This window comes from Eupeodes corollae, chromosome 1, assembly GCF_945859685.1.
Source record: "Eupeodes corollae chromosome 1, idEupCoro1.1, whole genome shotgun sequence".
NCBI classification, from domain to species: Eukaryota; Metazoa; Arthropoda; class Insecta; order Diptera; family Syrphidae; genus Eupeodes; species Eupeodes corollae.
In genome coordinates this window covers 81,367,470-81,385,072 of record NC_079147.1, presented here as the reverse complement: position 1 = coordinate 81,385,072, position 17,603 = coordinate 81,367,470, and the positions used below count along the sequence as shown (strand labels likewise).

Genomic DNA, 17,603 nt, shown 5'->3' with positions numbered 1-17,603 from the left:
TGAGCGGTTTATCCGACTCCATGTCCTTGGAGTTGTAGTAAAGATCCAGGTTGGTGGAAGTGCCGTCCGAGTGACTTCCTGACCACGTAACAATCTCCTAGTTGCGTACCACAAACAAGCCTCGGGTACGGACCGATTTACTGTTGGCAACCTACGCAAAAGAATTAAGGACAACGAACTTCGGGAATGCACGTGGAATGTTATGTCCCTTAATAGACCACGTGCGGCTGAAGAATTGGCGGAGGCCCTAGACTGCTATAAATCAGACATCACACCATCCAGGAAATGCGATGGGATGTGCCGGGCAAAATGAGGATGAACAACTTCGACATTTTCTATGGTCACTGCTACCGAGAAAACCAACAGCGCTTATTTGGATGCGACTTTATCATTGGAGCCAGACTTAGGCAACGAGTTTTAAGCTATAGGTGCATCAACGAAGGCCTTATGACCATCCATCAAGGCTAAATTCGTTAACATTAGCCTGATATGCGCGCACGCCCCCACAGAAGAGAAGGATGACAATACCAAAGATATATTCTTCGAGCTTTTAGACAAAAAATATGAGCAGTGTCCTAGCTACGATATTAAAACTGTACTGGACGATTTTAATGCCAAGCTAGGAAGGGAAGACATCTTTGGTGGAATAATCGGGAAAAACAGCCTGCACGACAGCACTTCCAACAAAGAATTCAGGCTCATACATTTTGCTTCGGGGCGCAACGTCATGGTAGCCGGTACGCCTTTTCCACACCTCAACATCCACAAAGGAACTTGGAAGTTCTCCAGATCAATCTACCGTCAACCAGATTGACCATATTGGGATCGACGACAGACACGCTTCCATTATCATGGATGTACGAACTTTTCGAGGAGCTAACATCGACTCGGACCACTACCTCGTTGTAGCCAAGATAGCACTTTGGGTCTCCAGACCCATGTCAAAACAGGGAGATGCTGGGAGAAGGTACAACTGGTTTTCAAGCAGCCAACAGGCAAATGCAGCCAAACAACAGGCACGCAAAGCGGCGCATCATAAAAGGACGAAGGACCATTTATGCAGACTATAAAACGGTGACAACAAACCGAATTCCGCTGTCAGGCAGGATGATCTCTTCAATATAGACATCAGATGCCAATAATCCCGTTTCTCCCAATTAGACGAAGTAAAAATTGCCATGGATTGAATGCCAAGCTCTTTCTAGCACCTGGAAATATACGGTCGGAAGATCATATTGAGGCAGAGGCGTCAAATATGGGTTTTCGGTTAATGAGGGCAAAAAAGTACATGCTGTCATCAAGAAAGGACCTGCAACACCAAAGTTTCGGTCAAAACGTCACCATCGATAAATGTAATTTTGAGGTAATCAAAGACTTCGTCTACCTAGGCTCCGCTATAAACACAGAAAACAACACTTCAAACGAAAAACAAATCTTGCTAACCGCTGTTTCTATGGGCTAAGAAAGCAATTGAGTCGCAAAGCCCTCTCTCGAGGGACCAAAGTGTCGCCATATAAGACCCTCATCATCCCCGTTCAGCTATACGATGTAGAAGCATTGACTATGACAAAAGCGGATGAAAGCACCTTGCGTCGTTTCGAGAGAAAAGTTCTTCGTGTGATCTATGGTTACCTATGCATAGAAAGGGAGTGGAGGAGAAGATGGAACGATGAGGTGTATGGGCTGCACAGCGAAGTAGACTTTAGCCAGAAGGGTAAAAGTCCAACGACTAAGATGGGTTTTATTTCTCAAAATTGTATCTATATTTATGAATTTATTATTTGTAATTATAGGTTATGAAGCTAAAATCCGAAGTTAGGTTATGTATTTTTTATTAAGAGCTTTACTCAGCTTACATAGTCTTTTTATGTTGAATCTTGTGGACTTATCCTGAAAATTGGTGTCATCCTGAAATTACTTTAAACGAAGGTGAAATTCTATCGGATTTCTGTTTTCTTTCAAGATTTCCTTTCGGGTATGAAATGAAATAAAGCATACAATCACGTTCGTTTGACCTCAAATATCTAAAATTCCAGTGTAGTTTTGTCCAGAGCTCATTTTCTTTATCGCACTTCACTGTGTCATTGCACTTTTCATTCCAAGTGACCTTGCTCTAATACTGTCCGTCGTATCTTTTAAGGAATGAAGCTTTTTTGATTGAACGGTCGTTTGTACATCTTTCTTATTTTCGGACAGCTTCTTCTTTGCATAAGATTTATAATCACTACAGACCTGGGGCTGTAATCACTACAGTGTTTAGTTCAAGGAAGGTATCAGCACCGAATCACCCATTACTACTCAATAGGAATGCCACAACAGACAACATCGAGTTCGATTGCAGTAGTTTGTAGTGCAATTGAAAAAGTTGTATGTCCAAGGCACATAAACTTTAAACTGACTGAACCAAAACGCAGAGAGGCTAAGCAGTATTTCCTTTCTAAGTCAGGAATTCCGGGGATTATTGGTATGGTTGACGGAACACACATTCAGATGATAAGACCGAAAAGCAACGAACATCTATATTTTAATAGAAAATTTAAGCATATCATTAATGCTATGGTGGTGAGTAAAAAACAATTTTCATGATATCTTGCAATAATATGTGCTCTTATTTATTAAATATATGCATAAAATGCTCATACGGGCAGCTAACGCAAAATACGGAGGGGCAGCACATGATTCTCTTGTATGTAACCTATCGCATGAACGTGAATATCTGGTTCAAGAGTATAAAAATGGTGATACGTCATCTTGGATTATCGGTTAGTATACCAAATGTTCTTAATTCGAAAGACTTATTTTTAACTCGTATCTTAGGTGATTCTGGATACCCTCTGGAGCCATAGATCATGAGTCCATTTCGAAGTGCTTCGGAAAATAGCGCTGAGAGCTTTTTCAATCAAAAATTCTCAAGGCCAGATGTTTGATTGAAAGAGTATTCGGCGTACTTAAAGGAAGATTTCGATGTTTGTTAGCAGAAAGAGAACTTCACTATGCTCCAGAAAAAGTTGTTCAAATTATGAATGTCTGTTGCGCATTATATAATAAATATTTAGAGCATAATATGTTGTTAGTGTTGTTACCCACGGATGAACTGCTTCATACAACTATTGACAGCGTGGAGGAGCTGAATATTAATAATTTAATATTCATTTTCAAAAAACAGTTTTAATACAATCTTACTTTTTTTCAGTCGACACCGTCTCGCATTGGTGGTCCTTCCGCATTAAAGATGACAATAGTTTTTCCCACAAATTGTTTGAAGTGTTTCTGGCGTCCGAGGCGTTCAAACGTCCCTTAGCTAATTCGGTTTAAGCACACTTAAATTCCACCATAATTTCAAATTGCTTTTGTTTTGTATGCACATTTTTCGCTGATGATTCCCTACAATAAAATTTATTTGCTTAAATTTTGAATACAATTATTATTTCCTTACTAACATTTTATCTATGTCACACAACTAAACTAAATTTTCCTTTTGTGTCCTTTAAAATCAACTTTCGAATTGCAATCCGTTAGCTCTCTTGGTGTAGAAATAAAATGTTCGTTTTCGAACACCAATGACAGTCGTAAAACGCATTGCCAGGTACGAAAAATCCAAATGCGGATTTGTCATTCCGTAAGTACTAGATTTCTTATCTGCATTAGACATAGAGAGTACAAAATATTCGTTTTCGAAAATATTAGCTTCGAAATGCATTACAGAGCAGGGCCCCTGAAAACTGAATTGAAAATATCTTAATACGATCTTAAATTCTTTGAATTTCAAAACCTTTTTTCAACCCTTTACGTTTCGAACTATCGACCCAAATATGTTCACTTCATCCTCAAGGTTTTGCCAAAAAGTCGCATCTTAATCTGGAGGCATTTTAGTAGCGTTGCTAGCTTCGCCTACTTTTGTTGACAAAATCAATACATTTTCCTTCTTGGGCCGCTGATATTTTTTTTTCTAATTAATGAGCAAAATATTTAATAATACAAGAAAGTTAATCTTAATATTTTACTTACAATGTAGTTGTTTCCATTTTCGAATAGATACCTCCACTGAGCTGAATATCTTACTTTACGTCTTTTACAGAGGCTTAAATGAAAAAAAATTTTATTCAAAAACAAAATAAAAACGGCTGTTTGAAAGTCAAAATAAATTGAATAAATGTATGTATAATTTTAAAGCATACTTTAAGGTGTTACAAAAGCTTCTTTTCAAAAAACCAACTGCGTTGTTAAAGATAAAGATAAAGCTTTCGCCTTTTCTTTTACAACGTAGTTCTATTTGAATATTTATTCAAAAATAGCATCAAGTGCATAACTAAGCCCTCTCTCATCCTCAAGGAGGGTTCACCACTCAAAAGGAGTTCTGGGTATACGATTTTACCTGGTGTAACTATAAGTTCTGTTAAAATACAATGTATTGACCAATGAATATATACTTATGTGTGTTGGAAAAATTAGGTTTTCCTTCGGCTTTTTTGGTCACTATGATCGTTGCAATGAAACAAGGTTGTTACATTAGCTTTTCCCGACGTTTCGGCAGGGATTGCTACCTTCCTCAGGGGAGAAGAGATCAGATTTCGTGGTCAATCTACAAGAAACAGTTTGAAGCAGCAGCGTTAACAAACGGCTGGGACGATCACGAAAAATACATTGCACTTACGCTTGCTTTAAAAAGATCTGCTGCTGAACTGGTACATATAAACCATCCCAGCAGAGAAGAGTGGTGACTTCACACTTCTGGTAAACGCATTCGTAAAGCGATTTAGGTCAGTACAGAAGTCCTCCGAATTCAGCTTAACAATAGGAAAGAGGTGAAACTCTGCAGCAGCTTCCCAAAAATGCTCTAGACAGAAGGTTACTGTGGAAAGGAGTCAGCGAGGCGGACCAGCACTATGCTAGAACTGCAATAAGACTGGGCATCTACAGCGGCAGTGCAGATTACCACGAAGAGGAACCGCATGGCAAAACTTTGGAAACAGAAAGTATTCAACTGGTCAAAGTGACACTTACAATGTTGTTTCCCACCCGGGAAAACGAATAAAAACCAACTTCAAGGTGCAGAAGCTGGTTTCTGGTATCGATGGCATTCATCGAACGTCATCCAGGTGTTACCAAACCAAACGTGACAACAAGAGCAGACCATATAATCAAGATTGTAAGCATTTCAGACGACAAGACGGAAAAGAAGTCTATACTATCTAACGAACCAGAACCAATCCCATTTACGGCTGGAGCACCGACGAGTTGAGCAAGGCTCAATAAAAAAAACTCAGATATTGATACCATCCTCCCATGGAAGGAACACCAGGAAAAACCAAAATGGACTGATATCTCCGACAGAAGTCCGACTCTTAAGGCCTATTGGGCACAGTGGGACTCGTTTCATGTCTAAGAGGGTGTCCTTCGACGTAAAAGGCAATCAGCAGATGGAAAGTATTATTTAATGCAGTTTATTTTAAAGAGCTTGAAGATTATGGATGTTCTGCGGGAGATGCATGATGAAGTTTCGGGAGGCCATCTAGGGGTGAACATAACGCTGGAAAAGGTTCGACAACGATTCTACTGGCTGCATGCAAGGGAAGATGTCGAGAAGTGGCGCCAAAAATGCGATACCTGTGCTGCCACCAAAGTTGCGAGCAAAAAGAACCACATCCAAATGCAGCAGTATAATGTCGGAGCACCCTTCAAAGGATTGCAGTAGACGTGGCGGGTCCATTTCCGAAAATAAATGACGGAAATCGTTATATTCTGGTCGTCACGGATTACTTCAGCAAGTGGCCTGAAACATACGCCATTTCAAATCAAGACCAAATTGTCTTCAAGTGGGCGAGCATATTCGGGTTTCATTAGAACTGCTTTCCGACCTGGGAAAGAATTTTGAATCAAACATATTCCAGGAAGTTTCTGGGCTTCTTCACATGAAGAAGACAAGAACAACACTACTCCACCCACAATCTGATGGCATGGTCGAACGATTCAACCGAACTCTGAAGGAACACCTTTGTAAAGTTGTGGACGACAACCAGCGTGATTGGGATCGACTTATTCCATGTTTTTGATGGCGTATCGAAGTTCAAGACATAGCTTAACTGGCCATACACCGTCTGAGATTTTGATGGGAAGGAACATCAGACTGCCGAGCAAAATATAATTTAAATGTCCCACGTCGGAGCCGCAAGCCGAGGATGTCTACATTGATGATCTCAGAGAAAGACCCCTTCAGATCCACGACAATATCAGGTTGAAAATAAAGATGTTCAGTGACCGAATGAAGAAACGCTACGATATACGAGCGACATCGACAAAAAGGGTTGTCACCGAAACTTCAACGGGACTGGGAAGGTCCATATACAGTTATTGCAAAAATCAACAACGTCGTGTATAGGATACAAAAGGGAGTCAGAAGAAAACTGAAAGTTGAACATTGTGACCAGCTACATCGCTACAGTGGTGATGAGAACAATGGATTTGTTCGGGACCATCAATCCTAAGGAGGGGGCAATGTAATGTGTATACACTCTTTATCTCTTTTACTCTAATATCGTGTTGCAGTAGAATAAGTACGCAGCAATCGTTTTATTTGCAGTAGTAAACACTTGTGTAGAATAAGGGGCAGCATCTAGTGATTAAGAGGAGAACTCGCTTCGAGAACATTCAGCGCCTACAAGAACCTAGTAGTTTCTCGAACCGATTTGAGTTTTACAAATAGGCGCTCGGAAGCGAAGTGGTTCATTATTGATTGTGAACTGCGATAGAGTAAAGACTGTTTGAAAAGTAATTAAGGAAAGTGATCAATAAATACGTTTGGAGCGATTTAAAAAAAGTAAATTTGTCTTTTATTTACAAGTGTCAATAAGATTTAACTGTCGGACCAAGCCGAATATTACAAAACGCTGGATACTTTTTTAAAGATCTTCTCCATTTTATAATTTTTACAAGATTAAAACATTCACCCCTATCACAGAGTCCCTCGTAGCAAAGTTCCGAATGCTTTGTTACGCTACGAATACGAATAAATTCACTTCATCAGCCCCGAACGAAATCAAAACAGCATTGCCTCCCAGCAATCCTTTTTTCGGAGTTTCAAAGTCAGCTGATTTACGTCAAAATATTAGAAGAAAAATCGATTTCAATTTTTGTTGTTAGTATTTTGATGTTGGATAATTGTTTTGTTAATCAAAAATGGATTCGATAGCAATCCATGAAACAAATTCGGAAAATACCCAAAGAAGGCGGAAATTAAAATTACAACGCAAGATTTTGAGAGATGCGTTCAATCCATTCGAACTCGATGACAAAGTGTTAGCAACATTTTTATTTTATCAGTACCTATTTTATAATTTAAATTTATTTGCAGATTTAAAAAAAACTTTCGGTTGAATAAGGCAGCATTCAAATACATATTGGAGGAGCTGGACCAAGAACTTGATCCGTGTGTCTTTTCTTGTTCAATTTCACCGATCAGCAGGCTGGCAGCGGTTTTGAGATTCATTGTGGAGATAGGCTACCAACACGGGGTCGGCAAGGATTTTGAAATTGGAATGGCCCAGTCTACTTTTTCTACAAATCTCAAAATTGTTCTGAACATTTTGGAAAGAAGACTGTGTCCTGTATGGATCAAATTAGAAACTACCGAAGTTGAGAAACGTCAAGCAAAGCTTGATTTTTACAACAAAGCAGGATTTCCAGGAACTATAATGTGCGTGGATGGAACCCATGTGAAAATCATTACACCAGCGGAAGAGAAGTTTTTGTACTTCAATAGAAAAGGGTACTTCAGCATTAATGCCATGGTGGTATGAATGAAAAATATGATTTTTTGTGTGAAGTGTTCAATTTATTTTGTTTTCAGATTTGTGACAACAAAATGCGAGTTAAGTTCATAGACGCAAGATATCCGGGATCAAACCATGATCTTGTGTGGAATTTAAGTTCAGCAAAAACACATTTTGAAAGAAAATTTCGTGAAGGCGAAAGAAACACTTGGATTATAGGTTTGTAAATGTATAAAGATTAATGTTGTACATACATATGTTAAACTGCCTTTCATTATTTGAGGCGATGCCGGATACCCTCTTGAACCCTGGCTCATAACTCCATTCCGCTCTCCTGAGCCTGGGAGTTCTCAAAGCACCTTCAACTTAAAACATAGCAAAACACGGAACATGGTGGAGAGAGTCATTGGAGTCATAAAAAATCGATCACGGTGTTTACTGGCAGCACGTCAAATGCATTATTTCCCACAAAAAGCCGCACAAATTATTAATTTAGCGTGTGCCTTGCATAACATTTGCATTCATTTTAAGATCGAAGATGATTATGCCGGAATCGAAGCTGAACCTGAAGACGAAGTGGAAGAAAATGACGTAGTCCCCGATACGAATAACCATAGCGTGGCATCCCGAATAAGGGATAGTATTTTGAGGAGCTTAATTTAAAAAAGAAAGAAACTTCATGCTACATATATTTATAATACATATACAGTGGACGTCCAATATAACGAATGCCCGATATAGCGAATTTGCGATATAACGAACGCTTTTGAAATTTACATTAACATCTCTAAATAACGAACGATGATAAAAATTTTCTATCCGATATAACGAACGCGTATATATATTGCCTTAAAATGATTTTTTTTTGTTGCCATTGTGATCTGTGCATATATTTTTATGTCAACACATAAGTTTATTCTCGTACATATGTAAGTGTGTGCGCCAAAGGTTCAAAACTATAACAAGCTTTCTGTTTTTCGTTTAGTCTTCGCATCGCCTACTAAAACATTTTTGTTAGAATTCTTATTTTTTGGTTTGTCTATCGCTATGCAGTTTTGAATTTTATGTACGGTCTTACACACACATATTCAATGACACGACGGCAAGATAATGTTAGCAATTAAATAGTGTTTTTGTTGTTTAAAGTCTCGTCCGGTTGAAACGCTCCGTAATAATTTTGTAGATTTAGTTTTGTGTAAAAAATATTAAAATGAATACAAAATCTCAACGTACTCGGCTTTCATTAAAGGACAAAGTCAAAATTATTGATGAGTGCAACAAAGGCGTTTCACATAAGGAGATTTCAATAAAATTCCGTGTGCCAAAGTTATTAATAAAATTAATAAATCAACCACTTACTTAAATTTTTTTGAATGGAAAAGTCGATCGATATAACGAACGCTCTCGATATAGAGAATGACCTCGAACATTATATCATTCGTTATACTGGATGTCCACTGTAATACTAAAGATTAATAAAAAAAAAAAAATTAAGAATTCATGGAAACAAAAAAGTTTTTAAGTTTTTAAAAGTTTTTAGGAACTGGAAGCGTGGTATACATATTGAAATTCATCATTAAGGTCTGCATATCCCAGATGTTACTTTGGACTGTACGCTGACCTCGCCTCTTCAATTTGAACCATTTGCATTTTAATTTGCAGTTTCTGCTGCAAAAGTTCTTCCTTAATTTTGTTATGTCTCTTCGTTTCTTCGAGCCGCTTTTCCTCAATCTCACAGAGTTTTTCTGCTGCTCTGTTTATTTGGCGCAAGCTGCTTGAAATCCCCTCAGCATTTTTTTCTTGGTTCTTCCAAAATTCTTCACTTTTGCTATAAAATTCTTTCTGTATCTCTATTTGTTCTTTTAAAAGGCTGGCGGTATCATTTGGTTGACGAGAAGTGGTTGGGCGACGCTGTGGAATACTTCCTAAATCATCGACATCGGATGCCATTGATACATCAGCGACTTGCTCCTCTCCAGAATTCGCATTGGAATTTATAGGCTCAGACGCATTTGTGCCTCCAAAACATACTGTGCCTTTTATCCCCCCGGTCGACGTCTCAAGGCCAGTCAATCTTATGACACCTTCTTCCAGGACGCTTAAAGTATGCATTTTATTTGGACCACCACCTGTAGCTTTCGATTCTTTTTTGTTTTCGGTCATTGATGTACGCCTTCCAATCCAACCACACCTAAGAATTTATTTAAAGTCAGTGGAACATATTTAAAACAAAACTATTTAATTACTTTTCTCCAAGCAGTTGCGTCCTTAGAAGGCGGACCAGAGCTATTTAGTTCTGTTTTAACTTGCTCCCAGAAGGCATTGACTTCCTCGTTTGGAATTTTAGAATATCCTTGGGCGATTTCAGGCTTTTCTTTTGATTTTGAAACTGAGTTCGATTTTTAATAATTTTATTTGCCCTTAAAAAAAATAAAAGTGTAATATACATTTTCACATTTAATTTTGTAATAAAACTTACATTTCTGTTTTAGTTTATTATTTTTGCGCGTTTTCTTACTTCTCTGCAAGATATTTTTTCTTTTTGTTTCCACAGATGCACAGACTACTATGAAAATAACAGTAAAACTTCCTATTCATTCGGGGCTAGTGATGCCACTTTTCCCGAACTTCGAATTTCGTAGGAAATATTTTTAGTACGACGGGCCTTGTGATACATCTGTTCGGGATTCGTAGTACGAATGTATTACGACGGGGCCTGTGATAAGGCTGATTAAGAAAGCTTATTATAAACTATTTATGCCTAATGAATTGTTCCATTAAAATTTTATTTGTTTTCTTTTATTTTATCTAATGATACTTTCAGTGGGCTGTAGGCAACAATGTCTGAACATCTTCAACTCAACTTGTTGGTCTAAACAATTTTCTTAAAACCAACATTAAACAAATAAGTTGGGTGGTGCAACAGTCCATTGAGAACTAGGGCCTAGTGACTAATGGCTAATTTGAGAAAGCACTTTTAATGACAGGAATTACTCTTGGAGAATTTTTCAATTCTAGAAACCACAAAAATTCTTTTCTGTAAATTCAAATAAACTTGATGGCTAAGAATTTTTTTGACCTATACTCCCAGGCGTACGAAAAAGCTTCTCTTTTTACCAAATACAATTGAATATTTAAAAACAGTAAAAGCTTTTAACAAAGTTTTAAAAAGCTTTTCTTTAATAATTTATGTGGAAGTCTTGAAAGTATTATGCATCTGATACGAATTTAAACATTTACACTCTTTGACAACGATCTCTATAGCCTTCCTAATCATATACATATGTAAATGTATCTCTCAATTTGACTTCTTGGTTCAGAATGAGAGAGTTTTAAAATGCTTGCCATTCACATTATAATGTAGAATATATTGGACTTAATAAAGAACAACAAATCTTAAATAATTTGCAAACTTAGAGTGCCGATAACTTTATCTTATCTTATTTAACTTATAATAAATAATACACTCCAAAGTCAACAGTCTTACTTTAGGTTTTAATCTTTTACTGCGTGTTCCTTTTAGATTAATTATTCTATGATTTTTGATTGTGATAAAGATTTTTACTATCTACTTTTTCATTTAAGCACGTTTCGCGCTTCGGCGGTGTAAACTCCACAAATCTTCACTATAGTGTCATCTGAAGTTGATATTAACAATTTGTTGCAGGGACGTCATCGCTATGTCTTCATCTTTGCAAGCGTCAATTTATTTCTCAATGGAGTCCCCACCCTTCGAATATAAACCAATTTTTCAAAATGTTTGTTTAAAATGTCTGTTCTTTTGTTTACCTTTTTCCAACCACTAGTATCTTCCTGTGGTAGACCACGACTGTTAAGTTCATTTTTCAACTCGTAATACAGCGCTTCATCAACTACTCGGTCGCCTTGGACGAAACCTCTCTCCAGATCTTGGAGCTTCTCCATAAAGCAAATTAAATTGCTCCTAATGCACCTCTCTTATGCTTATTTTGAAATTAGGCATTCTTTTCCATTAAATTTAAAATATAGAGACTTGTTCCCACTGTAAAATTAAAAAATACAAATTCTTGTTCAAAAATTATTATTAATTTAATCAAAGTAAGTTTCAACACTTAAGTATAATACATTTTTATTATTTTCTTAATTTTAACTTAAACTTAATCATAAGAGTTATTTATTATAAAATTATTATTTATAGAATCTTCACAAATCTTCATGACCCAATGTCAAACAAACAGGATTCTTTTTATAAATTCCTTGTTCCTGTAACACTGCATGCGGTGAACATCTCCATGGATCACTAGTTTCAACTTGCCACCGGAACAAACGTTCCTTTAGATTTCTAAGTAAATCCTTAAACTTAGCTTTTGTTGCCAAATTCCATCGTTCCAATGAGTCCATTTTCAAATCGTACAACTCCCATTCTGGTCTCTTGTAATAACTTTGCAATGTCTTCACCCAAGGTAGCTTTTGCTTCATCATTGTTGCATTCAAAATCTCCTGGAATGTCGGAGAAGTATAGAGATCCTGATCGATTGGGAAATAACTCCAGAAGTTAAGATTATGAATTAGCTTATAGCGACGAGTTCTAATCATTCGCATTGGATAGTTCATAGTGATTTCATGGAAGTTCTGACTGCCGTATATCGTTTCATTTTCATTTGGCTGAGGTTCATTGTCCAAAAGTGGAAGAAGAGATTTTCCAGTCAAACTTGGATTTGACGGTTTCATGCCAAATACATCCAAAACAGTTGGAAAAACATCCAATAAGCTTGTCATGGCCGAAGTCACTTGATTCCTCCGTTTACCCGAATCTGGAGAAGAAAGTATCATTGGTTCGCGGACACCACGATCGTAGAGATTAGCTCTGCCACTAGGGAAGGGTGGGCCATTATCTGAAGTGTACATAACCAGTGTGTCTTTATCGAGTCCGATGCTTCGAAGCTCTTTCAGCACCACACCGACTCCTTGATCAAGCCTCGATATCGTCATGTACTGTGCAGCCAATTCCTTTTGAACGGTTTCCGTTTGTGGCATCCAGTCGGGAATTTTCAAGTTCCTCCAGTCATAGTAGATCGGACGCCAATCGGGTATCACACCCATTCCTTCCTCTCCAGAACCATAACGTTCACAGAACTCCCCATACTGCGGGGTTATGTGACCACATCGATGTGGATCGTGGAAAGCAACCACCAAAAAGAACGGCTTCTGCTCGTGCTGGGTTCTATTGAGAAAATCCTTGACGTAGAGTTTTATGTTCGTAATGTTGCGTCCAATTTGGTTAATCGAATGGTTCTCTTCGGTTTGTTCGTAATCGAATTGGAAATTGCCTTCAGCTCCCACATGTTTCTTGCCAATTATTCCGGTTAGAACGTTTCCATTTGCTCGCAGAATATTTGGCAATGATGTCACAGTTTTGAAGACATTGAAATTATGAACTCCCTGATGCAGACCGTACATGCCGTTTTGATGACTTGCCTGACCGGTAAGTAATTGCGCCCGACTCGGCGAGCAACTGCTGACCGAAGTGAAAGCGTTGTTGAACAACAAGCCGTCTTTTGCAAGCGCATCTAGATTCGGTGTTTGGCAGTATTTATTGAGATATGCTCCCATTTCGAAGCCGGCATCATCGGCAAGCAGAAGAAGTACATTCTTCACAGATGCGGCATTATGAATTGTCACGAGTAATATGGACAGGAAACACAATGTTTTTGTCGGTTTGGATGCCATGGTGGCGCACTTAGATATTATATTCAAAAATGAAAAAGTCAATCCCACAATATTCGTTTTACAACTGCAGACTAACCGAAACCGATTACGACTGAACAAACCTCGAGACCGAATCTCTGATTTTTTCTTTCTCATCAAAGACAACTTCAAATGGGCATTTGTTGGGGGTATTTTTTTATTTGATTTCATTTAATGGAGCCTGCAGCTTGGTTGATTCAAAAGTGAATGTAACTTAAGATACGGTGCTGTGAAAAAAATCATTGCTTTTTATACATTTTTGTATTCAGATAATTTTTAGTGAATAGATAGATAGATAGATAGATATATTAATTTCTTTATTACAATATATGAGATTCACATTCTATTAAAACTAAGAACATAAGGACATGGCAAAGCTGCCGTCTGCCTGATAGACTTTTTTTAAACTAAAATACATATAAGTAAAATATAAAAGTTTTTAAATTTTCAATAGACAGTTTTTTACATTTTTTATTTATTTTATCAACTTATTCGACTTTTAAAGAGAAAATTGTTAAATAAATTGTTTAAAAAAGGAGTAGTTTTTGTTTAAAATACAATTAGTTTATAGCAGATCATAGTTATTATAGAGAATGTTGAGATACATTTTATATTTTAAATTTGAAAGATATTACACTTGTAAGCAATTTTAATGACTTGGAGCATACCTAAATATCTACTATTCAATTTTCACGTGTTTTGAAAACAAATATTAGTTAATTTTTTAACTGGGAGAATATTTCTTAAGATTCAAAAACTATTGCGATAGATGTATACAAAATTTAAAAAGATTTACCCAACCAATTGACTTTCAGATTATTAATAAGCTCGTTCAGGTTATCAATAAGCTCGTTCAAAGTGAAAAAATTGGCTTGGAAATATAATTGCATTATTTCTTGCAATATTGGGCAAACCTGTATATAATGGTGAGTACCTTCAAGTTCTATTAAATTGCAGAGAGTGCAGATTTGTGATAAATCGGATCTATAAGGCACAAAGTTTAGATTAAATATTTGGACTCTAGCCCTAAAGATTATACCGATAGCTTTTGCAGTCAGTTCCTTGCAAAAATCACTCATATCAGATGAAAATTGGTGGTTCAGGTTCCTGTAAATGTTTCTACTTTCTGAAGACGATGCACTTTCTAGAAATTGGAAATATATCGCATTATCAGTTTTAGCAATCAGGTCATCAAGTAAATTCTGCCATTCAATAACGTTATTTTCAGTAAAAGGAAGCGTTGCATTTTGTTCCGCAGCAAGATGGTTCCATTCTTTGGAAGGTGCTGCGTATCTTCGAAGTTGCCTTAACAAAATGGACTTATTTAGTCCGTTTCTCTTTTCACTACTGTAGTCAGATATTTGGCATGCGATTTAATATTTTGGAAGTAAATCAATGCTTAACCTGACTCCACGTGTAAAGCATACTTTGGTGTTGCGTTAGTAAATCGGAAAAGTCGTTTGAAAAGGAACCTCTGGATACTTTCAAATTCCTCATGTGCGTACCCAAATGTTTGCACCCCTTAACACATTGAAGGAATATTTAATATTGACTGTTGCTTTGAACACTCGGTACTTCGATGCTACATCAATGTTGCTGTTGCTGAAAAACGTTGGCCACATCAGATTTATATCTAGTTTGGCTTACCTACCTTTCTCCTTTGAATGTTTACTCCAATTAAGGTTAGATGTTGTCAACACTCCCAGGTACTTGAACTCCTTCGCATCGATGCGCTCATTGTTAATGGTCCATGATTTCTCCCGTAGCCTTCTTCGGTGTCTAGATTCAAAAATCAAAGCTTTTGTTTTACTTGTATTGATTTTTAGGCCCCAAGTTGAACAGTAGCTTTGAAGTCTGTTGATTTCCAGTTGCAGAGCACATGGTGTATCAGCCAATAGCACCAGGTCATCAGCATACAGTACATTTTTAGTGAATAGCATCGGTTCTTCCTTTGAATGTTGTCCAGATTTTAGGTATAACATACATCAGTCTTCCACAGTATCCCACAAGAATAAGGTCCAAAACGATCAAATCGCAGCTATGAGGCTTCCAATTGTAATTACAAAAAGCTGATAAAACTCGAATGAACTCTTCCCAGCTTAGGCTATTGTGATAAATTATAAGTTCTTGAAATCGATAACAAGTTAATTTTCTGTGAATTGAGACTCACAGTTTCGGCTAGATAGGTGTCGCATTGTAGCTTGTGGCTAAGTTCTGCAAAAAATTTGCACTTTTAGAAAAAATTCACACAAAAGTTCTTTTTTTAAATTATGCTACAGATCATTCACTTTAGAAACAAATGTTCAATAATTCTCAATGTTTTTTTGTTCTGCGAAAGTATGATACTGACTTTTTTTCCAAGATTTCGTAAATAGAAGTCATTGTCAAAGCGTCATATAATTTAAAAGCAAACCATTAGATAACTTATACAGTAAATTCGAGTAGCTTGGTTGTAAAGCTTAAGCATGAAATTATTTAGGTTTTTACTAACATTGATTGATTCTAAGCATTTTTTGAAAAGCATCATACAGATAATAATTTTATATTGTTACTGAATTAAACACGTTTTTATATCATGAATATTTGTTTACTTGTTTATTTTTGTATTCCTCGTATTTGCACCAATTATTTAAAATTATTATATCTATTTCACTATTTATATTATCACACGAAAAACTTCGCACACTACTGTTTGAATCTTTTATGTAAGAAAGTTGACTGAATTGAACAATGAAAAGAAAGCAAAAATTAATCGACTTTTAGATAATCTAAAACTGGAATGGAGTCGGAATTGGAGAGTTACTTGTTAGCTGTAGTTTAAACTTAAACGAATTGTAAAATAAAAAAACTTTTTCATTAAAAGAATAAGAAAAAGGATTGTTGAAAGTCGGAAAAGATTAATAGTTGGAAACGATAAATAAATTTGGTGAAAGCTTTAAGTTGGGTTTAAAATTGTGTTGTTAATTGAACTTGAAAGCTCTGGGATCTAAGTAAATTGTTGAAATTACATAAATGCACCGGACTGAAAAAAATTGCATTTGGTAACTGATAAGTGTTTAATTCATTTTTATTTCTAAGATTCAAAATTAAATCCACACATTAAATATAAAATTTAAAAAATGCAAAGTTCTAATAAGGTAATAAATCAATTTTTAAAACATAAATGGTCAAGCGTTTTTAAAATTAATATTCATATGCTTTTATTTAAACAGTTTTCAAAATTCATTCCCCTATTACCATTGGCAAGTGTGAGAAATTTGTATTACCGTTGGAGAATTGAGAACCGTTCATTCGACTTAAATGTCATAAAGTTTTCGAAGATTGGTCTCACTCTATATTCTATTGTCGTTATCGAATATTCGTTGATTTTTACGTCATACGTGTTATTTTTTGCGGAACGTTCATATTGTGTGAGAAAATCAGTTCGAAAAGCTAGTCGAACTGTTGGAATCGAGCCCGAATCTATCAAGAGGTGTTGGAGAGTTTTGTTTAAAAAAAAAAAACCAAAACGAATATTGGAACCAATTTGCTACAACCCTCAACTCACATGGGCCAATGTGAATAAAAAAACTTTCCAATAAAATTTTTACTCGTTCAACAGGTTTGGCTGGATTATAAGCTTAAAATAAAAAGAAAACTTGTGATGAAATAAAGCGGAAATGCATGCAACTAGTGTGGCGGGGGTAAATACTCTAAAGTTTCCTTAACTACTTTGGAAAAAGCTGTGGTTGAACTGTTTGGACTTAAGTAAGCTGTCAGGCCAGAAAGAACGTGATTTGGTTCATCTAGTGAAATTTTAAAGGACTTATTAATCAGCTTACAAGACATAAACAACGATAAACAACAATCATCACCACCCCACCACCACCAATGAAAAGAACCACAACAAATGAAAGTTCTGAAAAAGAAAGGATTCGCTTGTTACAAGACCAAACTGCACACAGAGTGGTAAAAATCGAAAAAAGCAAGGTTTGTAAGTTTTCATGTTTTGTTAAAAAAGGTTGCAGTTTTATTATTTTTTAAATACTTTAAAACTACTAACAATATTTTGAATATGATGAAATAGTTTGATTTCAATTTTTTTAAATCTGTCTATTCGATTTTTCT

The 17,603-nt window shown here is 36.3% G+C and overlaps 1 protein-coding gene, 1 long non-coding RNA gene and 1 pseudogene across 2 annotated transcripts; 2 read left to right on the top strand and 1 right to left on the bottom strand.

Moving 5' to 3' along the window:
- Positions 1-2,632: 2,632 nt before the first annotated feature.
- On the top strand, positions 2,633-8,432 carry LOC129942559 (putative nuclease HARBI1; annotated as a pseudogene).
- Positions 7,186-7,903, top strand: LOC129942560 (uncharacterized). Its single transcript, XR_008781061.1, has 3 exons — positions 7,186-7,295; positions 7,352-7,790; positions 7,847-7,903. It is a non-coding gene; the product is annotated as an uncharacterized LOC129942560 (long non-coding RNA).
- A 3,380-nt stretch (positions 8,433-11,812) lies between the features above and the next one.
- Positions 11,813-13,681, bottom strand: LOC129938866 (N-sulphoglucosamine sulphohydrolase). Its single transcript, XM_056046672.1, has one exon. The coding sequence runs from the start codon at positions 13,665-13,667 to the stop codon at positions 11,952-11,954; it is 1,716 nt and encodes a 571-aa protein (XP_055902647.1). The 5' UTR covers positions 13,668-13,681; the 3' UTR covers positions 11,813-11,951.
- Positions 13,682-17,603: the final 3,922 nt, after the last annotated feature.

Coding starts and splice junctions, on each gene's coding strand:
- LOC129938866 (XM_056046672.1), bottom strand. CDS start 13,667: ATGAAATCAAATAAAAAAATACCCCCAACAAATGCCCATTTGAAGTTG.